Source organism: Brassica napus, chromosome C5, assembly GCF_020379485.1.
Source record: "Brassica napus cultivar Da-Ae chromosome C5, Da-Ae, whole genome shotgun sequence".
In the NCBI taxonomy this organism is placed as follows: domain Eukaryota; kingdom Viridiplantae; phylum Streptophyta; class Magnoliopsida; order Brassicales; family Brassicaceae; genus Brassica; species Brassica napus.
In genome coordinates this window covers 45,830,896-45,856,360 of record NC_063448.1, presented here as the reverse complement: position 1 = coordinate 45,856,360, position 25,465 = coordinate 45,830,896, and the positions used below count along the sequence as shown (strand labels likewise).

At 38.4% G+C, this 25,465-nt stretch overlaps 1 protein-coding gene and 2 pseudogenes across 1 annotated transcript; 2 read left to right on the top strand and 1 right to left on the bottom strand.

Moving 5' to 3' along the window:
• Positions 1 to 1,102: 1,102 nt before the first annotated feature.
• LOC125587623 lies at positions 1,103 to 9,831 on the top strand (annotated as a pseudogene).
• Positions 6,985 to 17,404, top strand: LOC125587299 (annotated as a pseudogene).
• Positions 17,405 to 23,175: 5,771 nt separating this feature from the next.
• LOC111213889 lies at positions 23,176 to 25,427 on the bottom strand. Its single transcript, XM_048757538.1, has 3 exons — positions 24,432 to 25,427; positions 23,443 to 23,564; positions 23,176 to 23,341 (listed from the first exon to the last, which is right to left on the bottom strand). Exons 1-3 carry the CDS (start codon positions 25,425 to 25,427, stop codon positions 23,176 to 23,178), a joined length of 1,284 nt encoding a protein of 427 aa, XP_048613495.1.
• Positions 25,428 to 25,465: the final 38 nt, after the last annotated feature.

The following is a 25,465-nucleotide window of genomic DNA, read 5'->3' as shown; positions in this document are numbered from 1 at the left end:
ACATGTTACAAATCTATCAAGATGTGTTGATCAGCAGGGACATAAGTTTTCAGGGATGAAGAGCTATGACTGTCATGTGTTTATGCAACGACTTCTACCATTTGCATTTGCGGAGTTGCTTCAAAAAAATGTTCACGAGGCACTTGCATGTAACAAATAAAGCTATTATTACTTCTTCTTGGAAAAAAACTTATGAAAAGTATCTTACGTTGGCTTGTACATTTGCAGGCATCGTAAATTTTTTCAGAGATCTTAGCGCACGCACCTTAACTGTAGATGTCATCAGACAACTTGATGAGAATATCCCGATCTTGATGTGCAACTTGGAGAAGATTTTTCCTCCGTCATTTTTTGACGTCATGGAACATTTAGTTGTCCACCTTCGGTACGAGGCATTGCTTCGTGGACCTGTTCATAACGGATGGATGTATCCTTACGAGCGAGCCATGAAATATTTGAAAGGGAAAGCCAAAAATCTGGCTAGGGTGGAAGGTTCAATAGTTGCTGGGAGTTTGAATGAGGAAACATCTCACTTCACGTCGTACTACTTTGGGTCCCAAGTCCGAACACGGAAAACGACTACGAGCAGATATGATGATGGTGGTGTTATGCCGACATATATTGTTGAAGATGTTCCAGACATATTCTGTCAGATTGGACGTCTTGGTGGGAAATTGAAAGAAGTTTGGTGGTCGAGCGAAGATGATGCTCACAGTGCCCACACATATATACTTCTTAACTGCGAGGAGATTGAGGCATTTGAAAGGTAATTAAAATTAATTTGGTCGTTACATATTTTTACCACACATATATATATATGGAATATATATATATATATATAGTACTCTTTAATGATATATATATTGGCATAAAACAGCGATTTCGTTGCCCAAGTCGAAGAAGCTATACCAGGGATATCAACCAATGATCTCAACAAAAGGAAAGACCAACATTTTGTGAAGTGGTTGAAAACGCAGGTATAAACATCACAATATAATATTCAAGGTTGATTATGAAGTTATATATATATATATGTTGATGATCCAGGTTGATTATGATGATCCATTCTATCCCTAGTGGTTTCACGAAATGATACAAGGTCCGGTCGCTAAGGTCACCACAGCATCAATGTATTTCACACGAGACTACACTTTTCACACTTACGGATATGGAAGTCGGCGAGCAACAATGAACTATGGAGTATGTGTGAAAGGTGAAACTGATTTCTATGGAATCTTACAAGAGATCATCGAAGTAGAGTTCCCCGGCCTGGTGAAGCTGAAATGCGTTCTCTTCAAATGTGACTGGTTTGACCCCACCGTCAATAGAGGTGTTCGGTATAGCAAGTTTGGAGTTGTTGATACAAATGCTATCCCTATACCACCGCATACTAATAAGTAAGACATAACAGATAACCAAATTCTTGAATCTTAAAACAAATTTCAACTCGAGCATTTAGTGAATATCAAATTAACTAATATCCCGCCCGTAGGGCGGACCGACCCTAGTGTAAAATGTTTTAATGTTTCTATAGCTAAATTATTTGCTCGTTACTCTCTACAAAACATATGACTTAGTGCATCTCCAATGTATTACTGTATTTTTTACTCTAAAATAGTGCAACACCAAAATGTAGTTGAGTTTTACTCCAATGTATTACTCCTTTTTTTACTCCAAAAAGAAATATTCTAAAATAGTTTCACTTTTATTTAATTAATAATTTCTAGAAATACCTTCTACTTATAAAAAAATTACAAATGAACCCCAACTATTTTATGTTTAGAAAGCTTCCATAAAAGTCTAATTTATTTAAATTAAATATTTATTATTAAAAAGTACAATAATCATAAATATATATATATATATATATATAATAGTATATTTTGGTTCTATAGTGAACATTAGAATATTTTTTCACAAATGGTCAACTAATGCATTTATAATGAATATTGTTTGGACAATACTTCACTAATCTAGGCGGTTCCAGAAATGATTTACTGGATTAAAAAAATTACTTTTTTTTTATGTTTAATTTTAGTATTTTGATTAGTTTATCCATCATTATTTAAAATTATTAAATATTCTCTTATGGAAATCATATTTCCATGTTATTGTATTATTTTTAAATATTAACTTATTAAATAAAAATGAGGAAAATGTAAGAAATAAAAATATTTATGATTTAAAGACTATTCTATAAATAAATAAAACTTCAGTTCCAAAATGGAGTAATGGGTAAAATTACTTCATAAATAGAGTAACCCTAGTTATTACTCTATTTTGGAGTATAAGATGGAGTAAGGTTAGAGATGACCTCACCATTGTGAAAAATGATCAATAAACCCGCTTTAGTTTGAATACTAGTATTACCACCTGTGCTACGCACATGTCAATTCACTTTTTTTAAAATTAGTTAATCATCGTCATAAATTTTCAATAAGAGTAAGTATTATTTAAAATATTGTATGAACAATGGCACATGATATTAGAGATACATGCATTGAAACAAAACGGTTAAAGGGATAAACCAATAACTTTGATTTCATTATAAAATTGATACATGTTTGTAGAATTTTTCAAAAGTACATAAAATATATACCAAAATACAAAATATACTTGAAATACAATATTTGATGATTACATACAGAATAACAAATACTTAATGTAGTTTATTGCAAAATTTAGATAGGATGAATGTAATAAATTTACTATTTAAAGTTTTATAGATTAAAATTGACATTTTATGTTAATTTACCTAACATTTTTTTTCTTTCAAAAATCATACATTTAAACAAAATTAACCCACATTAGTTTGTTGAATTTATAAGATCAAAATTTATAACTTTAGCTTGCCTTTTATATATTAAAAAGAATTGTCTGGCAATAATTAAGTTAAGTTTCAGCAACAAATTAAATAAAGTAAATTCACCTTTGGATTCAGAAATTCAAACTCTGTGATATGTTCAACAATAGCTTTAGCATCCTCGATTGCTGTAAGGAATACTGGAAAAAAAATTCAACAAATGAAAAATTAGTCAACAAATCAAAGAAAAATGGTAGAGAATTGAAAACACGCAGAACTTTCTTTGTCAAGGCCAAAACCTTATGCTTCGTATATTCAACTCGAAGATAAATGCCGAGAGTGTAGTTATGGTTGTCTAGGAGTAAAATATTTTATGCTCCATACTCTCTCTAAACAGTGACCATTATCGTACCAGTATCAATTTCTTCCCATAATTCCACCAAATCAATATAAAATCTTGTCGATAAATGATTTTTAAGTACTAATCTAGACCAAGAAAAAATTTGTTACAGAAAGAAAAGATGATATAAAGAAACACATGTCAAAATTGAAAATTTAAGAGAGATTATAAGATCTTTTTTTGTTGGGGAATATAGAAAAAAAAGGGAGATAACAGAGGGTTGAGTACGAAGGTTGTAAGGAGAGGGTGGAGTCTCCTCAGTTTTTGGGGTTATGCGCTCTGTTTCTGTTGTTTCCACAGGGCATTACTCGGTTTGTTGTGTTGGTGTTGGTTGTTTGTATGGCAACGATGAAATATAAAAGGAACTTTGAAGTAAAAAAAAAAAACAGAGGGTTATAATTTGATTAGCGATGTGACTTATCAAGATATAATTGCTAAAAATTAGGGATGAAAAAGAATTATTTTCAATCAATTTTTTTTTAAAGTGTTTTCCATTTGTCAAAATTTGATTAGCGATGTGACTTATGCATTAGTATATAAAGGATTCGGGGACACTTTATGAAATAAATTTGGTTATCTGGTTTGATCTTATCGAATGCAACTAAAGCCCATTAGTATTTTGAGCCTAATCCCATTATATGACCAAAAATATCCTATATTTACAAGCTATGCCATAAGAATAATATCGCAAAACTAAACTAAGATGTCCGATGACGACAGGAAATTCAAAGGCGCCATGATCAACAATTTACCAGATGTGATCCTCCAACACATACTCTGCTTTATTCCGACCAAATTAGCCATCAGTACATCCCTCTTATCTAGACGATGGAAGATCGAAGGAGCTGAAGACTGGATCAGCAATGTGATGAAACAAGAGATCTTTGCGCTCTCATCGGGTGAAGCTGAGTTTATGGCAGCAACAGAAGAAGCTAAACAAGCCGTGTGGCTTCAGGAGTTTCTTAGTGAAGTTGTTGGCTGAGGCATCATCAAAGTGACCATTCGGGTTGATAACAAATCGGCCAACACCTTGACTTAAAACCATGTCTTCCATGGACGTAGTAAGCACATTCATAGAAGATTTCACTTCATACGAGAATGTGTAGAGAGTGAGCAGATTGAAGTCGAGCACATCCCGGGAAATGAACAAAAGGCTGATATATTGATAAAGTCACTTGGAAAACTTAAGTTTAAAGAGATGAGAAATTTGATTAGAGTTCAAAATGTTGGAGCAAGTGAATTGAAGCTTAAAAGGGAGAATGTTGAGATAAGCTTGAAGTAGCTTGGAGATCAAGCTATCTATTTATATAGGAAAGTCCTTGATAATTAGGAGTTATCTAATTATCATATGTCTTGTGTGTTTAGGAATTTATGTTTATATATATATGGAGATGTCAAAATGTGACATAACATATGATTTGTGTGATTGAGAGAACTTAAGTTTTGTGGAGTTTCTTAAGCATTAATAAGAGAGTATTCTTATTTGAAGTTTGATCTTTGATTCATAAGGATGTGATTCTACAAAAATATATGTAGCAATAAAGATGGCCGACGACAAGAAAATCGAAGGAGCAGTAGACTCGATAAGAAATTTGCCAGATGTGATCCTCCAACACATACCCTGTTTTGTTCCGACAAAATTAGCCATCAGTACGTCCATCTTGTCTAGACGATGGAGGCATGTATGGTGTGATATACCTTCTATCTCCTTAGTTGTGGATCCATACACTGCAGCTTCGGTAAACGAAACCCTAACTCGCTACACAGCTCCCAAAACGAAGAGTTTTCACCTCACTATAACACCCTTTAGGGAGAACATACCCTACATCGACATCGAAAGGTTGATGAAGTTCGCTATGTCCCACAACGTTGAGAATATGACCCTGGACTATGCGTTATTATTTTAGTAAGTATAAGCTTCCAGATTTCTTATACAACAGTACTTCTTTCGAGCAACTCAAAATACATTCTCAACATACGATGGTTCTCGAATGCACCGTGTCTTGGACATCCTTACAGAAGTTATCCTTGAGTTTTAGTAGACTCTCTGATGAATCCATGGCTAAGATTCTATCAGGTTGTCCTATCCTTGAGAATTTAACATTGTATGACTGCTGGGAACTAAAGGTTCTTGATCTCAGCAAATCCCTACGTCTCAGAACATTAGATGTAAATCGCACCGTGACGTATTTATGGCCAACGCAAATTGTGGCACCACACATCCACTGTCTCGGATTGTTTAACTCTGAGTTGTCATGTACTTTGGTTGATATCTCTTCTTTAACTGAAGCTAAGCTGGAAATTGCCTTGCTCCCATTGAACCCTGACATTAATGCTGATTTTCTCCAAGTCAGGGTGCTGGAGATGCTAGATAAGTTAAAGAACGTAGAGAAGCTTACGCTTGGGAGAAACTTTATTCAGGTATATATGTTTTTGGGATCACATTATTGCATTCTCAATAATGCCTAAAAATCAGTTGGTTGCATGGATTAGTGTTCATTAGAAGTTGATTTTCTATAGGTTTTGAAAAGGCTATGTCATAACTCATAATCTCGTTACTAATCAATATTTCATTATCTTTTTCTTTTTTGGTTCTTTCTATTAGATTTTATATCTTGCTGAGATTCGTGGTGTTCCTTTCCCGATACTCAAGGTCAAAACTCTGACTCTTGATACAAAGATCTTTCAGTATGTTATTCCCGTATGTTATTGCTGAGACTGTTACAAAACTCACCTGATTTAGAGACCTTAACATTACGTGCAAGGTCTAGCAACACCACACTGGTATGTTCACCACTATTAACCTCCTTTTTCTTGCAGCTATCATCGAGTTCTAATATATCCATGAACCCACTTTTGTATTGTATCTATTTTATTAAAACAGGTGGTGTTTCTTGACATTTATTTGAAATTCGAAGGATTTAATCTGAAAGAATGCGGGATATCAAAAGATGGAGTCTCTTAGAACAAGTACTGTATGGATATAGTATGGATATAAAACCAATGCATGTGGCTTCATTTGTGAAACTTATGCTTAAAAACAGAAAGAATTTAGACACGATGGTCAAACAGTTGGATGAACTTTACCTTACGTTTAAAGTTGAAAACAAGCAGATGAGATTAGAGGAGTCACTATTTCGTGTTACTTTTTCATCGTTTAATCTTAGATTCATTAAGACTGTTTGCTATTTCTCCCTCTTGTTTTTTTTGTTTTTGTAATCATCTTCCTATTCACTAAGAGCGTTACTTATGTTGTTATACAACTGCTTAAACTTTAATTGTTCTTAGAAATCATATTACAAAACTCACCAGATTTAAACAAGCAGATAATACATACAAGGCCTTGCAGCGCCATACCAGTAACCATTCTAACTGATTTGAAGATGCTCCTTTTTCTGTTGTACGGGATACGTATCTTGGTGACTATGCGGATTTGCAAGCCTAGAATGTGATCGATGATAGAGACCGAAAAGATTGAAACTTTTGGAACAAGCCTCAGTGGTTGTGGAGTCAATGAATTTGGCTTCCTGTAACACCCCACCCGTCCACGGCTAACGGGCTACCTACGCCTGCTCACTCGGCCCGTGGGCCCATCCCATTTGACGGGTGGTGCATTAATTTTCCAAGGCTCGAAATCATTGTTTACTGACCCTGCAATAACCACCCGACATTTCCCCGTGCTTTGGCCTCACTTGTACGATATCGCGAATCATTTCCCGATAGGTCACCTATTTTTTCACTACTCTAGCCCAAACACGCTTAACTCTGAAGTTCTAAATGGATGTGTGACGGAAAAGGTAAGTTAACTTTAGTGACATAGGTAGCCAAATCATTCTCTTAAGCCTTTCCATATATCACAACTCGGGACGTTACAATTCACCTCCTCTCAAAGAACGCAACGTCCTCGTTGCGCCCCACGACAAGTCTCAAGACGCCTCTCGGGTCAGAACCGAGATGGCTGACCAGCTCTGATACCACTTGTAACGCCCCCACCGCCAATAGCTAATGGGCCACCCACGCCTGTTCTCTCGGTCCGTGGGCCCCATCCCGTTCTAGCGATCGGTCCGTTAAGGTTCGAAATCATTGTTTACTGACCCTGCAATCACCACCCGACCTTTCCCCGTGCTTTGGCCTCACTCGCACGCTATCGCGAATCACTTCCCGATAAGTCACCCATCCTTCCACTACTCCAGCTCAAGCCTATTCACATGCTGAAGAAAGAAACAGCTAGCCCCAAAAGAAAAAAAAAAACGTATCATGCAGTTTGTGTTCCGTACAGACAATAATCCCGACAAGAAAGCTTTAAGATGCAAGCAATCTCTAGAGCAGAGTGTCTCTATGTACGGCATGTTTAAATGTTTTATAGCTAAGTTATATGCTCGTTACTCTCTACAAAACATACGACTTTCTATGTGAATAATGATCAAGAAAACCTTTTTTTTTTGCTTTCTCTAAGTATATTTTCATGTATTAGATCATCAATCCTTTAATCAACACTAGTATATGCTATTCTATTGCAAGTATCTGAAATGTTGGTGTCAGTACTACAATTTTTTTTTAAAAGGATCATTTTAGCTATTGGGGTACCAATTTACAAAATTGGGAAGGTGGATGTTGTTATGAAAAATTATGCTACAATAACACCTGATCATTTTGGTCCTACACTAGCTTAAATTGATCTTCTTAGAAACCTGCTTTAGTTTGAATATACTGGGAGGAAGAATTAGAGTGTAGATAGTAGAGGCCTCACGTCCCACACGTTTAAGGAATGAATTTGTTTTATCTGGTTTGATCTTTTCGAATGCGAACTAAAGCTAATTTGTATTTAGGACCTAAGAGCAACTCCAATGGTAAGAACCCATTAGAGGCTCTAATGAATAATTTTATAGTTAATTGGGTGATTTAAAAAGTTTAGAACCTTTGTAAGTGTAATTAAGTTTTTCATTGTCCAATGGAAGAACTTCTTAGAGGTTCTTAAAATTTTTTTTTTTCTTTTAGTTGTTGAATGATTGCCTTAATACCTCAACAAGTACTCTGAAGTAAATCATGGGATTGAGCAACAACATTACGGAGAAGTCTTGCCGCATCCAAGAAGCTCTCCCCATGTGGAGAATATCGACTGTGCTGGACTGATCTTTGACAAAACATACCTCCAGATTCTGCACTCATCTTTGACAAAACATAACTCCAGTCAGCGACTCTTCTTAAGCCCAATCCATATTCAGTTTTAGGCAAGCAAACATAAGGAGGGTGAGTCACAGAGAATCCGCAAAAGCTTACTTTGATAACAGAAAACTTGAAAGTACATACCATGAGCTTTGGCAAAATTATTGATCAGTCCCATAATCATCACAGTTTTCCCTGCATCCTGGTACAAAAGTCGATTTCCAAGGCAATACTCTTGCTATGTATATAATAGAGAAACAGAAAGAATCTCAACTCAAATTAGTCTTTCATTAACCAAACCATAGCATAAACAACATAGTTTTGATGTCTTTCGTTTAAACCAAAGTTAACAACAACACAACAAAGGATCTCTCTTTATTTGGTTACTTGACAATATAAAACACAACACTCTTTCTTCACTTCCTTTGTCTCTACAACACTCTTTATTTGGTTACTTGACAATCCAGGTTCAATGATAGAGATTTGGTTGGTTTCTTACTCATCTCATCGAGCTCAAGCACTTTAAAAGTTGCACCTAGCTGAGTCAACAGCTGTTTCACCCTCTGGCAATAACCACAATAAGTCATGCTGCAAAACAGGACATGGATCAAACCTTAAGACTCAACAAGGAGATGTGATTCAAGTACTAGACATATTAAAGCAAATCCACATCATTTCTCTTCCCATAAACTCATTCTATTCGTAAAAACTTTATCTATAACAGAACTCTGACTTGCCATTGACGATTAGTCCATTTGATAATAGCAGAATCTCAGAGCAAACCCAGATGGAAAAGACTCAAACTTTTGATCAATCAAAGACCTCAGAGATAGAGACATAATACACAATCCATCAAAGGAGCATCACAGCGGACGAGAGAGAGAACGAAACTCTGGGAAGCGGGTGATGATGAGAAGCCAATGAGAGCGATTTTTATGGGTTTAAGAGTGTTCATGTGGTGAGTATGAGGATAAAACAAGAGACTTTGTTATTGGTTAACGCCATTGAAGAAAGAGTGAGCTCCAGAATCGAAAGCTCAGCGTTGGAGATTTCAGACAGAATCGAGGACGAAGAGAAATCTCCAGAAGAGAAGAGACCCTTTTTCGTGTAAAAAGACTACAGCCAATGAGCATGAGCCATGTAGGATGCTTACCGATTCTTCTTCCTCTTAGTTTAGGACCGGTTCTCTCTAATTATAGTCTTTTTCATTTAATTTTTTTCCTTTAGAAACTCTTCGAACCACCGAGAGCACCCCCGTCAAGGGTTTATGGAGGAGGAGTTCACACAGAAATAAAAACAAAAATAATAAAATAATTCAATCACATGAACCTCTCTCTCCTAAAGCTTTCTTGGCTGAACTCTTTTCTCCTAAAATTCATCACTGTAACGCGGACTCCACGTGTCGTTAGAAAATATAACGGAGAACATACCATACATCGACAGGTTGATCAAGTTCGCCATGTCACACAACTTTGAGAATCTTTCCCTGGATTTATGTTCTCCTTATGAAGAGTTTAAGCTTCCTGATTTCTTCTACAACAGTTCTCCTTTCAAGCAACTCAAAATCTATTCTCATAAGATTGTTCCCTACTGCACTGTGTCTTGGACATCGTTGCAGAAGTTATCCTTGAGATTCTGTAGACTCTCTGATGAATCTATGGCTGAGATTATATCCGGTTGCCCTGTTATTGAAAACTTAACATTGTATGACTGCTATAAACTAAAGGTTCTTGATCTCAGCAAATCCCTACGTTTGAGAACATTAGTAGTAAACCGTAACATGGGGGCTCGGGGTCCAAGGCAGATTGTGGCACCACATATCCACTGTCTCAGATTGTTACACTCGCAGTCATCGTGTACTTTGGTTGATGTCGCACTACAAGAAAACAGCGATATTCTGACGGACATTCCGACGGAAAATAAAATCCTCGGAATATCCCGAGGAAATTCCGAGAAAACACAAAATTTGGTTTCCTCGGAATTTTCTCGGAATATACCGACGGAATTCCGAGGAAATATCAATCCGTCGGAATATTCCGAGGAAATACATTTTCCTCGGAAAAAACCGATGAATTCCGAGGAAATATTATAGCCGTTGGAGAGCCGTTTGGGGATTTTACAAAATTCCGAGGAAATTCCGACGAACTAACCGTTGGCGTCGGAATTCCGTCGGAATTTCCTCGGTCTGTCGGCAGGATTTAACCTATAAATACAATCACTCCTCTTCCTCTTCATTCACTCCATATCTTCATCCTCCCTCTTACTCTATTTACACTCCAAAAAGTTCGGGTTTTGCCTTATAATTCTGTTCGCACACGCATCGATTGATGCGTTTTTTACACAAACGCATCGATCGATCCGTTTATAACAAAACGTACAAGATTTTCCGAGGATATTCCGAGGAACGCTTCAAATTTTGTTCGATCGATCGATGGTATAATCTAATCGATCGATCACATTCTTACGGCTTTCGTCCATCTGGTGATCGATCGATGCGTTTTTTTACACAAACTCATCGATCGATCCGTTTATAAAAAAACGTACAAGATTTTCCGAGGATATTCCGAGGAACGTTTGAGATTTTGTTCGATCGATCGATGGTATAATCTAATCGATCGATCACATTCTTACGGCTTTCGTCCATCTGGTGATCGATCGATGCGTTTTTTTTACACAAACGCATCGATCGATCCGTTTATAAAAAAACATACAAGATTTTCCGAGGATATTCCGAGGAACGTTTGAGATTTTGTTCGATCGATCGATGGTATAATCTAATCGATCGATCACATTCTTACGGCTTTCGTCCATCTGGTGATCGATCGATGCGTTTTTGTACAAAAACAAATCGATCGATCCGTTTATAAAAAACTGTACAAGATTGAAACCCCAAACACTAGTTCCTCGGAATTTCCTCGGAATATTCCGACGGAATTACGAGGAAGAATAGGGTTTCCTCGGAATTCCCTCGGAATAGTCCGAGGAAATTCCGAGGAAATAGGGGTTTTAAACCGAAAACAACGTTTTGCGGTTTGAATAACACCTATATAACTCTTATTAAGTGTCTTACGTTAATTATGAAGTCTAAAATTTGTTCCTTACCCCTTAATTAACACTTTTCCGATTGTATGAACAAAATCCCACAACATAAGAGAAACACTTATACGTTTTAATGAACGGTATAGGGAATACTTTCAATTAGTTTTGAAATTTGTTATTTCATGGTTTATGCTAATCTATACAAAGAATCCTCATTGGTATACATTACAATTGTATAAGAAATGAAATACGGCAAAAAAATTGATGTTTTGAAACCCCAAACACTAGTTCCTCGGTATTTCCTCGGAATATTCCGACGGATATTTTAATATCCGTCGGAATGTCCTCGGAATATTTTCATTTTACCGGGCAAATATTTCGCGAAAATGGAAACTATAATTCCGACGGAATTCGGACGGATAATATCCGTCGGACCCTAGGTTTTATAACCACGAGCCCCTTCTTCTTCCCCATTTCTTTCTTCTTCCTCTGCGCGACTCCTCTCTTTTTTCTCCGGCGATTTCCCCCTGAAATCCGACGATATCTCCGGCGATCTCCCCCTTTTCTTACACAAATCATGTAAGGACTCTATCCCACTCTCTTAAGTTCTATTTGTTAGATTTTTGTGTAGTTTTGATAGATTTTTGTTAGGGTGATTGGTTAGGACTGTGATTTTTGGTTGTATAATAGGTTTAGAATTGTGATTTGGTTGAATAATTTGTTTTGTTGAATTGATTTATAATTTTTTTATAATTTTTTTATTTTTTTTGTATTTATAAAATCGATTTTTGTATAGAAAATCAATTTTTGTATTTTACAAAACGATTTTTCTATATAAATTCGATTTTTTGGATTTTACAAAATCTTTTTTGTATATAAATTCAATTTTTTGGATTTTACAAAACATTTTTTAATATCTATACAACTTTTTTTGTGATTAAAAACTATTATTTGGGATTTAAAAATATTTTTAATATATATATATATTATTAAAACTATTTTTTGTAATTATTAAACTATTTTTTATTTATTAAAACATTTTTTTTATTAGAACTATTTTTATATATTTATTAAATATTTTTAATATCTATAAATATTTTTTTTGATTAAATTATTTGAGACTTTTTTTTAAAAAAAAAATTTATATATTTCTGTATTTATTAAATATTTTTTTTTAATTTACAGGTCTTATGATGATCAGATCCGGCCTCGACAGCGTCGTGGTCGTGGTGGTACGGGGAGCCAGTCTCGGGATTCCAGCCATTTTCAGGATTCTCCTTCGCCCCACAGCTCCAACCATACATCTCCCTCTGCTGCACCCGCTCCTGCTCCTCTCGCTCCCGCTGCTGCATCCGCTCCTCCTCCTCCTGGTCCTCCGGGAGTGATGAGTATTGCGGAGTTGGTTCAACAGCCCGGTCGTGACCATCTTCCGTATCTCACTCCGTATCCACATGGACGGGGTCAAACATGGTAATTAAACATTTTTTTCTTTAAATTTGGATTCATTATTAACCGTTTGTTCTTTTTATTAGGTTCAACCGATCCGGGAACGGGATCAGCGCATGGATCAACCGTATGATGTACTCGGCCCTCGACAAGGGACATCCAACTTTCACTCACTTCCCTAACGACAAGCAGGTTCTGTGGTTTCGTCAGTTTGCGGTAAGTATTCTAATTTTTTACTTATATTTTTAATCTTTAATATAAATTTTCTACTAATTGTGTTTTTTTTTTCAGCAAGAGTTCAACTGGAATTCCGATGAGACGCTCTTTATCTATCACCACTTCGTCCATAAAGTTATGGACAACTATGGGAAGCAGATCCACGAGTGGAAGAAGAAGTGGGAAATCAATAAGGTTCGATTTAATTTATTAAACAATTTTTTAATTTATTAAACTATTTTTAAATTTAATAAACTTTTTTTTTTATTAAAAGGTCCCAAAGTCGATGAACGACACGGTCTGGAAGGAGTTGTGTGCGCATTGGGATAAAGAAGAGACGAAAGAAACTTCTTCCACCAACTCCACCAACCGCAGGAGCGACCGTAAAGGGAAGGGCATCTACAAGCATAACTTGGGTACTCAATCTATTGCCACTCTGGGAGATCGCATGGTAAGTTCAAACGTTTTTTCTTCAATTATTTGAGTTTCGGAATTTTAATTTATTGTGCATTTCTTCTAATTTCTAATGTTTCTTTAATTTATGTTTTTTTTCAAGGCGGAAGAAAATGATGGCGAGCCGGTTGATGATCTCGCCCTAATGAGGAGGGCGTATACCAACAAGAAGACCGACCAGATTGATGACGGTCTTGTGAGGGACGTGGTCGACCTGGTCCAAACTCAGGTGGTAGACGAAGTGTCTCAGCTTCAAACCGAGGATGATGCTTCGACGGCTTCGACCAACTTGTCCCGGTTTCGAATCAACAAAATCGTTGAATCCGTAAGTTCATTTTTTTTAAAGTTCAATTCATTTATTTCTTGGTTTAAATTTGTAAATTTGGCTATTTTCTATTCAGTCGGTTCCAAAGAAGAATGGACGTTTGGTCGGTTTGGGTCGTCACACCCGGTCGGTTCCTCCTTCTTCTGCACCACCGCCCTTTGTTGATCCAGAAGTACTTACGGCTCAGTTGAAGGACAAGGATGATCGCATATCTTTGTTGGAGACCCAGATGGCGGCTCAACAGGCGGGCTATGAGGCACAGAGGAGGCTGAACCAGCAAATGATGGAGATGATGCAAAGGATGTACCCGAACGAGGTGTTCCCGGACGTGCCAGACCCGTAGTTTTTTTTTTTTCCAAAAACTCAGAATGTTTTATTTTTATTTCTGAAACTTTGAATATTAATTAATATGATTTCAATTTTAATTTTAATTTTATATTTTCGAATTTAAATTTCAAAAATTTTATTTTTTATAAAAAATTAATATTTTTTACATTCCGAGTAAATTAATTATATTTTTTACTCGATCGATCGATGCGTTTTTGGACATATACCCATCGATCGATCCATTTATATAAAAACGTTCGGAATATACCGAGGGACATCTTTCTCGGAATATACCGAGGGAGATATTCCTCGGAATATACCGAGGGAGATGTTCCTCGGAATATACCGAGGGACATGTTCCTCGGAATATACCGAGGGACATGTTCCTCGGAATATACCGAGGGACATGTTCCTCGGAATATTCCGAGGAAAGGTGTCCCTCGGTATATTCCGAACGTGTTTTTATAAACGGATCGATCGATGGGTATATGTCCAAAAACACATCGATCGATGTATATCCCGACGAAGTACTCCTTCGGTATATTCCGAGGAGATTTCCGACAAACTGGTGCTCCTCGGAATTTCCTTGGAAATGTGTTTCCTAGGAATTCCGTCGGATATTTCCGACGGAATTCCGAGGAAAGAAGAAATTCCGAGGAATTATTTCCGACGACTTGTTTCGTCGGTATGTCGTCGGAATAACGTTATTCCGACGAAATTCCGACGATTTTTTCCCTCAGTATCCATGTTGTTTTCTTGTAGTGTAGCTTCTTTAACCGAAGCTAAGCTGGACATTTGCTATGCCCTAAATAACCCTTACCTCAAGTTCAAGGCTGAACATCTCCAAGTCATGGTGCTAAAAAATCTAGCGAAGTTACAAAACGCAGAGAAGCTTACGTTTGGTGGAAACTTTGTTAAGGTATTTATGCTTTTTTGGGGCTCATATTATTGCATTATCTAATGTCTAAAAGTTAGTTGGTTGCACGGTCAACCTTTTCTATATAGATTAATTAGTTTTTGTTAGTCTGATTTTCTATAGTTCAAAGAACGTTTGAAAAGTCTTATATGTCAAAAGCTCGGTACTAATCAATATTCATAATCTTTTTTGTTCTTTCTGTTAGATTTTATCTCTGGCTGAGATTCGTGGTGTTGCTTTCCCTATTCTCAAGGTAAAATCATTGACTCTTGATACAGTGATCTGTCAGTATGTTATTCCTGGTGTAGAAAGGTTGTTACAAAACTCACCTGATTTAGAGAAGCTAATAGTACGTGGAAGGATTTACAACTCAATGCCGGTAAATTCATCATCAACCTCTTTTTCTAGCTATTGTCCAAGGACCGTCTTTGTATCTTATTTATGTTTTACAGGGGGAGCATCTTGACCAATACTTGAAACTAAAGTCCTTGAGTCCGGATCAATGCTGGAGGTCAAAAGATGGTTTCGCCTTGGAATAAGTCTCGTTTGAATGTACAACCAAAGCATGTAACTTCATTCGTGGAACTTGTGCTTAAGAACACAGAGAAACTACACAAGATGGTCGTACTGCTGGATGAACGTTACCTTACGTTTGAAATTGAAGACGTGATTCCAACACTTCCTCATAACAGCAATGTCACCATTGTGCTCTCCTCCACCAACAAGCCTATGGCATCAGAGGAGTGGTGAATCATAGAGGTTAAAGTCTTTGAGTGTCATTGAACATTTATTATTTTTGTTTTATATAACTTGTGTACTTTATTTAATATCGACATTTCCCTAACGAAAACACACTAGAAGTCGCCTTTGATTTGGTCACACAAATTTCAGGCCATATACAAGTCGAGTTCTTCAGAGTGTATCAAAAGCAGATGTGAATATTGCTAGGTTTTAGTTAGCTTGTGATAAAGGTTTTTACTAAATATATCTAGAAGCCCCAAGGGTAGGAATATCAAACAGGTTGATCCGTCCCGTCCCGTCCCGTACCGCAGCGGGCTCGTCTTCGAGCGGGTCACGGCGGATCAGGCCCGTGCGGGCTACGGTCCTCAAAATGGTTGACCAAACCCGTACCGCAAAACATGTACGCCTTTGCGGATCGGCCTGCGGGACATAGAATTACAAACATACATATGGCTCCTGAACGCTTCAAGACATGATTCATGACGCTTTATCAGTTTCATGATGCATCAGTAAGTGAGTTTAGTCGAGGATTGAACTGGATAAGGCAATACCCTTGTTAGTTGAAGATTTTAGTTGGATCAAAACACTAGTTTATTTACTTTTGTTAGACTCCAAACATTTTTAAAATAAACAGTACTTTAGTTGTTGAATCCAAATATTATAACTCATAAGTTCATAACAAATGCTTTAGTTTTCTGAATCCAAAATTAAATAAAACCAACACCAAATCAAAGATGCGAATCCCAAAAATAGATTAAAAAAAACACCAATCACACTTCTTGTTCTTCATCTTTATCACCAACAAGCGACAAAAGATGGAAATTTCTCTTCTTCACCATCAACTTCATCTTCTGCAAATAAAAATAATAGAAGTCAGTTAAAGATATATTGAAGCCTAAAACTCCAAAATGTATGATAATGTGAACAAATACATATAGACAAAACTATGAAGAACTCATGGCGGGAACTAGATCTTCTTCTTCGGTGGAAAGTGAGTTTTCAAACTTCTTATGATGACTCGAAGAAGCTCAATCGGTGCAGATTGAAGGCGCTTGGGAGACCGGAAGATCATCGACCCTAAAACCACCATCACAGGAACTACATAACGTCGAATCACCTTCTCTCTCTCTCTCTCTCTCTCTCTCTAAATGTTTTAGGCGAAAGCAGAAATAGGGACTTAGGTCTGCAGGTCTTCAAAATCCCGCAGGTTAAGCTCATCCCGCTTTCGACCCGTCCCGCTTTGAACCCGTCCCGCGAGGTCCGCGATTTTGCGGGCTTACCAAATGGAGGCCCAATCCCACCCCGCAACAAGCCTTTACGGGCCAGACCCGCGGTCCAGGTCCTTGATTGCCATCCCTACCCAAGGGACACAGACATGCAGCCAAGAAGATGAAGCGACATGCAGCTGTGCAAGACCAACTCTTGCTTGATTCTCTTTTTTTTTCTCGTATCTTTTCATTAGCCTTTTAAATATGTCCTCTTTGATCTGACAAGTTAAAGTTTCCTCTTTTATATATGTATCTAGACCTCTTTGTAGTAGTGAAACTTTTTGTACCACTCGTGACTTCTTCTTCCTATAATGGTGTGTCACCACCAACATCTCATAACAACATTACTCACCCTGACTCCAAACAAATCCAAATGAAAAACTGTCCAATAACACCAATCCATCCAAATATATATATATATATTATTGGGGGTCCTATGGGCCTTGTCGATGTATATTGTTAACGTCATTAGGTTACCATATTTGTGTAACATATATCTTTGTATATAAGGCATTGCCTTGACGAGGAATCAAAACGAGAAACCCTTTTACAACTTCTAAGGTTCTTTACATGGTATCAGAGCAGTAAACCTAAATCTAGGTTTTCTGGTTTCGATCTACTCTAAGCCCTACTTCTCCTGAACAATGGTTTCTACAGAAGAATCCTTTGCCACAACGGGAACAAAGTCTCGCCATGAAGTAACTCGGAGAACCATATCTCCGTATGATCTCACGGCATCAGACAATCCCGGAACAGTTATCTCACGCCCTGCTTTGCGTGGACACAACTACGATGAATGGTCCGCAAGCATACGCTTGGCTCTGAAAGCCAGAAAGAAGTTTGGTTTTGTGGATGGATCTATACTCAAACCATCTGAAGATTCTGAAGACTATGAAGATTGGTGTGCCAACAACGCTCTTGTGGTGTCATGGATAAAAGTCACCATCGACGAGTCTCTTTGTTCATCGCTGTCTCACAGTGATGACGCCTCTAACTTGTGGACGCAAATTCAAAAGCGTTTCACAATGAAGAATGGACAACGTGTTCAAAAACTTAAAACAGAGCTGGCTACTTGTAGACAACAAGGGACACCTATTGAAACCTACTTTGGCAAACTCACAAAGTTGTGGACAAGCTTGGCTGACTATCAACAAGCCAAGACCATGGAAGAGATTGCTAGAGAGCGCGAAGAAGATAAACTGCATCAATTTCTTATGGGAATTGATGAATCACTTTACGGAGCCGTGAAATCATCACTACTGTCACGAACTCCATTGCCGTCTCTTGATGAAGCTTACAACGTGCTGGTTCAAGATGAGGAATCAAAATCATTGGCTCGTCTACATGAAGACAGAGCGAGTGGTGTTAGTTTTGCCATTCAAACGCCAAATAAGGCTCGTTCAGAACAAGATACACGCAGTGGACAACTTAAATGCACACTGTGTGGTAAAAATGGTCACTTGGCTGAGAATTGCTTCAAGAAAATTGGTTATCCAGCTTGGTGGGGTGAAAGAACAAGAAACAAACCTAATGCCTACCCAAGTTCATCATCTGGAAACACACCTTCTCGTGGTAAAACTACAGAATCTGGTCGAGCAACTCATGCGTCCATGGAACCTTCTCAGGCTTCAGCTAACTCGCTCATCACTTCATCTGATCGTATTGGGTTCAGTGGTCTCAGCGATCAACAGTGGCAAACCTTAGTCCACATGCTCAATGACCGCAAACCTCAATCGCAGGGACATCATTCAGGTATGTCTCTCATTGACTCATGGATAATAGACACGGGTGCTTCAAATCACATGACGGGTCGAATTGAGTATCTCACTGAGATCTGTGATATGGCACCTATGATGATCAAACTTCCGGATGGGAGATACACAACTTCAAATAAACATGGAAAAGTTTCTTTGGGATCTTCTCTTACACTTAACAATGTGTTTTTTGTGGATGGTCTCCATTGCCATTTGATCTCAGTCTCACACTTGACTCGGGAAAAGAGATGTATATTTCAGATTTCTGATCGACTTTGTGTTATCCAGGATCGCATCACACAGACGCTGATTGGAGCGGGTGAGCAGCTGAATGGGCTATATTTTTTCAGAGGAATGGATGTTGCTTCGGCAGTTTCAAAAACGGCTTCACCTACGCAGCAGTTGTGGCACAGTCGGCTGGGACATCCTTCTTCTCAAGCTTTAGATATGTTGCGGTTTTCTGATTTAAGCAATGGTGTTTTTGATTCTAAGACATGTGAAGTTTGTATTCGTGCAAAACAGACAAGAGAATCATTTCCTTTGAGCAGTAATAAAACAACTATGCCTTTTGAATTAATCCATTGTGATTTATGGGGTCCTTACAGAACTACTTCTATCTGTGGATCAAAGTATTTTCTCACCATTCTAGACGATTTTACTCGAGCTGTTTGGGTTTACTTACTGCCATCGAAACAGAATGCACCAAAACATCTCAAAGATTTTGTTGCTTTGGTTGAAAGACAATTTGCGACTCAGGTTAAAACATTGCGGAGTGACAATGGGTCTGAGTTCATTTGCTTAAGAGAATTCTTCAGTGAAAAAGGTATCATTCATGAGACTTCATGCGTGGGAACTCCGCAGCAGAATGGTAAAGTTGAACGGAAACATCGGCATCTCCTTAACGTCGCCCGTGCTTTGATGTTTCAGGCCTCTCTTCCAGTTGAGTTTTGGAGCTATTGTGCCTTAGCAGCTGGCTACTTGATCAATCGTACACCAACTGCAGTTCTAAAAGGCAAAACGCCTTATGAGATTTTGTATAACAAGCCACCTCCGATGCAACACCTCAAAGTATTTGGGTGCCTCTGTTATGTTCGTAATCAAAAGACTGGAGGAGATAAGTTTGTAAGTAGGACAAACAAGTCAGTGTTTCTTGGATATCCTTTTGGTAAAAAGGGCTGGCGTGTTTATAATATTGAAACTGGCATCATCTCTGTCTCACGTGTTGTTATTTTCTGTGAAAATGAATTCCCTCTTGCTTCAACCTCGACTGATTCTCTCCCGGTTTCAGTGGTTCCAGTTGAGCAGTTTCAGTTTGATATTCTCGATGATCAGGAAACTTCAGTTCCAGTAACAGAAATGATTCCTACAGTCCCTTTACTTGCAAGCTCAGATTCTGCTGACACAACACAAATATCTAATGATACGAGTAATCACGACAACAATGTTCTCCACAATACTGATCATGACAATGTGGAGCACGAGTCCACTACTCCTGCAGATTCAGTAACTTCTTCTGAGACATCTGTAACTTTGGACGCACCGGCTGAACCAACGGCTCTAGGTCGTGGACTTAGACACAAAAAGCCACCTACAAAATTGGCGGACTACATTACTACACTGCTCCACCAGCCACCTCCTTCATCAACACCATATCCGATTGATAACTACATCTCTAGTGCTCAATTCTCTGATAAGTATCAGTACTATCTTCTGGCAATCACTTCTACTGCTGAGCCTATTCATTATAAGGATGCAATTGAAGATGAGCATTGGCGAGATGCTGTTACAGATGAAATCGTGGCTCTTGAAGACAGAGACACATGGACAGTTGAGACCTTACCACCAGGAAAGAAAGCTCTTAGCTGTCGCTGGGTGTTTAGATTGAAGTATAACGCAGATGGCACACTAGAGAGACATAAAGCGCGACTTGTAGTATGCGGAAATCATCAAACAGAAGGTATTGACTATACTGAAACGTTTGCACCGGTTGCCAAAATGGTCACGGTTAGAACTTTTCTTCAACAAGCTGTCTCACTTGATTGGGAGGTTTTTCAAATGGATGTACACAACGCCTTTCTCCATGGTGATCTTGATGAAGAAGTCTATATGCAATTTCCTCCTGGTTTCCGTACTGATGATAAGTCAAAAGTATGTCGTCTTCGCAAATCGTTATATGGTTTAAAACAAGCACCTCGGTGCTGGTTTGCGAAACTTGAAACTGCCTTGGTCGACTACGGGTTTAAGAAGAATGTCAAGGATTATTCGCTATTTATATATGAACATGGTACTGATCGTATACATGTCCTGGTCTATGTTGATGACCTAATCATTACTGGAAATTCAAAACCAGTGATCGATCAGTTTAAGGAGTACCTGTGTTCATGTTTTCGGATGAAAGACTTAGGTATTCTTCGATATTTCTTGGGTATTGAAGTTGCGCGTAGCCCAGCTGGTATGTATCTCTGTCAGAGAAAATATTCTTTGGATATCATTGCTGAAACAGGCCTTATGGGAGCCAAGCCAGTTTCGTTTCCTCTCGAGCAAAATCACAAACTTCTACGTGATGAGGGTGAACCAATGACTGATCCGTTCCGCTATCGTCGCTTAGTGGGTAGATTAATCTATCTTGCCACAACAAGACCAGAACTAAGCTACGCTATCCATGTGTTATCTCAGTTCATGAACAATCCGAAAGCTCCTCATTGGAATGCAGCTCTCAGAGTAGTTCGGTATCTCAAGAACAGTCCAGGGCAAGGGATTCTTCTCAAAGCAAGTACAGAGCTCACAGTCTCTGCTTGGTGTGATTCAGATTGGGGAGGATGTCCTCTCTCACGCCGTTCATTGACAGGATGGTTTATTCAACTAGGTGACTCTCCAATCTCATGGAAAACGCAGAAGCAGGACGTTGTTTCGAGGTCTTCTGCGGAGGCTGAATACCGCGCAATGGCTGACACAGTGAGCGAGTTACTTTGGCTTCGCGAACTTCTTCCGAGCTTGGGCATTACGATCAACGGACCAATCACTCTGCACTCTGACAGTCTTTCAGCCATAAATCTTGCCAAGAACCCGGTTGGTCACAAACGAACAAAGCATGTTGGTATGGATTGTCATTTTATCCGTGATGAGATACTTCGTGGGATTATTGCTACTAAACATGTTTCGTCAAAGACACAATTAGCTGATATATTAACGAAAGCTCTTGGACGCAAGGAGTTTGAAGTTTTTCAGTCCAAGTTGGGTGTGCTTAATCTACACACTCCATCTTGAGAGGGGGTATTGGGGGTCCTATGGGCCTTGTCGATGTATATTGTTAACGTCATTAGGTTACCATATTTGTGTAACATATATCTTTGTATACAAGGGATTGCCTTGACGAGGAATCAAAACGAGAAACCCTTTTACAACTTCTAAGGTTCTTTACATATATATATATATATATTCGTCTTTCTTACCTGAAACATGGAAGCAAAAAGAGTGAGTAACAATGGAGCCAATCAATAAGGTAAGCGATGGTAAATTAGAAATCCATGGATTCGAACATAACACACTGAATATAAATAATTTAACCTAAATGCAACAAGTATAATACTTAAAGTGCCCAAAGAGCAAGCAATTGTCTTAGGGTTGAGATTGCACACAACCCACCCCTCTGTCTCTCTAATGCTAACAAGCACGTGGGATAGTGCCCTAAACACCGCCCTAAGACGATTTATTGGCCTCCACGAGACTACAGCTCAACATACCGACTAATCTGTTCGCACCCCCACCAAACAACACAGTCCATCATACGGAAGTAAGTCTCTGTATCCGCCAAAAAGGCATATATATATATATATATATTTGTCTAAATATCCAATTATGTCTAACATGTAAAAATGCAACAATCAACGTTAAATCCTATAATTTTCTATTTTCGATTTATCACAAAACCTAACAACTTAACACAGAGCTGATTTACACTGGAAAAAAAGACGCATCGAAGTATTCTTACCGCATTCAGCTCACATATCCAATGCCTTAGACCTAGTAAGAAATGCTCCGAAGATATCTTTATCTGGCAGCCACTCCAGTCTGGAATCTAAGTTCACCCCTGGAGTTTGACTGGATAAAAGACATCTGGGCAGCTAACACTTCCCCCAAACTCAAGGTGTTCCTATGGTACATATGTCAAGGAGCTCTATCAATCGAAAAAAACTTAGAGAAGTGTGGGATGATGTCACAATCCTTCTGCCCTCGTTGCAAGATGGTAAAATGATCGATGCATCTATTCTTCCACTGCCCCTTCGCGAAACAAGTATGTCAACACATCCCCCTCCAACAATCAGTTCACATAGCTGATGATTTGGATATTAAAAGCGCTCTGGTTCTGTTCCGGAAAAGTACATGTCTCCCGCCAACCGGAATCAAGATCAACGTTCTCCCATGGGTGTGCTGGTCTCCCTGGAATGCTAGCAACAAACTGATCTTTGAGGATAAGACAAATCACCCTGCAGAAATTGCAACAAAAGGATTAGTGTCTGCTAGAGAATGGGATCAAGCTCAGTCGGTACAAAAACCGACAAAGCTAGCTACCTCACAAATCAGGAACGATCCACGCCGAGATGTCAGGTCCCTAACTCCGCTCTCGTGTTCAGTAGATGCAGCCTGGGACGCCGCCACACACAGGGCAGGAATCGCATGGATCATGAACGGATCACTGCCCCTAAACCCCTGATCGGGATATCAAGTCATCAACAATGTAGCTTTCCCCTTTATGGCCGAAATCCTAGCTCTCCAAAGAGGAATCGAAAGGGCTATTGAGGCAGCATCACCTTCTTCTCCGATTTTTCAACGCTCATCGGAGCAATTAACAACAAACTGCAGTTTAAGGAAGTATATGGTGTCCTCAACGACATCAATCAAGCTTCTTCTGTGTTTGCCTCTATCTCTTTCCAGCATATCCCTCGTTCTGAGAACATGGAAGCTGATTCTCTTGTAAAACAGGTCCTAAGAGCACTTGCAATGGTCATCCCCACATTGCGATCCTTGGCAATTGTTTAATATATTTTTTTTTGTTTTTTTTTTTGTTTGAACAGTGAAAGATTCGAGTCCAAAAAGCTCGTCCAATGGTGATCCCGAAGACGGAGTCCTTAACAATAAAATATTATTATTTTTTAAAAAAAAAATTGAAATTGAAAATTTATTAATTGCATAATTAAAATAAAAGGTACAAGGATTCAATTTAAAGATACAAGGATTAAAAGATACAAGGTTTAAATATAAAGATACTAATTATTAATCTTCATCGCCAAATTTATTCCAAATGTTTTCGATCAAATCATTCTTCAATCGTTCATGAGTTTGCCTATCATGAAGATCATTTCGGTTGGGAAATATATTATTGAGAATTGTCGGGATTTCGTTTAGTGTAGGGTTTGCGTTTAGGACCTCCGAAGTTCTGGAAGATGCTCCTTCTTCAAATTCTGAAATATCGTACCGCATTGAATAACCATCTCGTTCATCTTCAACTATCATATTGTGTAGTATGATACATGCTCTCATTATCTTCCTTATCTTCTCTTTGGCCATTGTACGAACCGGGTTTTTCACAATCGCAAACCGAGCTTGCAATACTCCAAAATCCCGCTTGACATCTTTTCGGACTGATTCTTGAACTTGAGCAAATAACTGTTGTTTAGGACTTTGAGGGAATGTGATAGTTTGGATAAATGTTGACCATTTTGGATATATACCATATGTGAGGTAATATGCCAACTTATACATGTGGTTGTTGACCATGTACCTCACCCTGGGAGCTCGACCTTCTAAAAGGTCATCAAACAGAGGAGATCGATCGAGGACATTAAGATCATTTAAGGTACCTGGAAGACCAAAAAATGCGTGCCAAATCCAAAGATCTTGTGAAGCTACGGGCTCTAGGACAATAGTCGGTTTTCCGTGGCCACGGGCGTACTGTCCTTTCCAAGCGGTTGGACAATTTTTCCACTCCCAGTGCATACAGTCAATGCTCCCGACCATCCCAGGAAACCCTCGTTTCTCTCCCATATCGAGTAGTCGTTGAAGATCCTCTGTTGTGGGTAGTCGCAGATACTCATCTCCGAATAACTGTATTATCCCATCAGTGAAATGATGTAAACAAGAAAGTGCAGTGCTCTCACCAAGTCGGAGATATTCGTCAACCGTGTCAGCCGAATTTCCATAAGCAATAGACGAATTGCTGCCGTACATTTTTGTAGTGCAGTAAGACCCCCACCTACCCGTTGCATCTTTTCTTTGCTGAAAGAATGGAAAGAATTGTTCAAGGCCATCGACAATACGTATGAATAATCCCTTATTCATGCGGAATCGGCGTCTGAAAGTTTGTATCGAATATATCGAATGGTCGTCGTTGAAGTAGTCATTGCTTAGCTGGTGCTGTCCTCCTTCGCGGTGTCGTTCAGTATAACTACGGGTCCTTTGCGGTATGGGTTCGGCCTCCACTATAGCGTCGTAAATTTCGTCAATGAAATCTTCGATAATATCATCCAATCTCTCCTCGATTTCATCATTTTCATCAGACGAAGATGACGACATTGCTTATCCTGCTGGATAAATAATAATTTGCTTAGAAG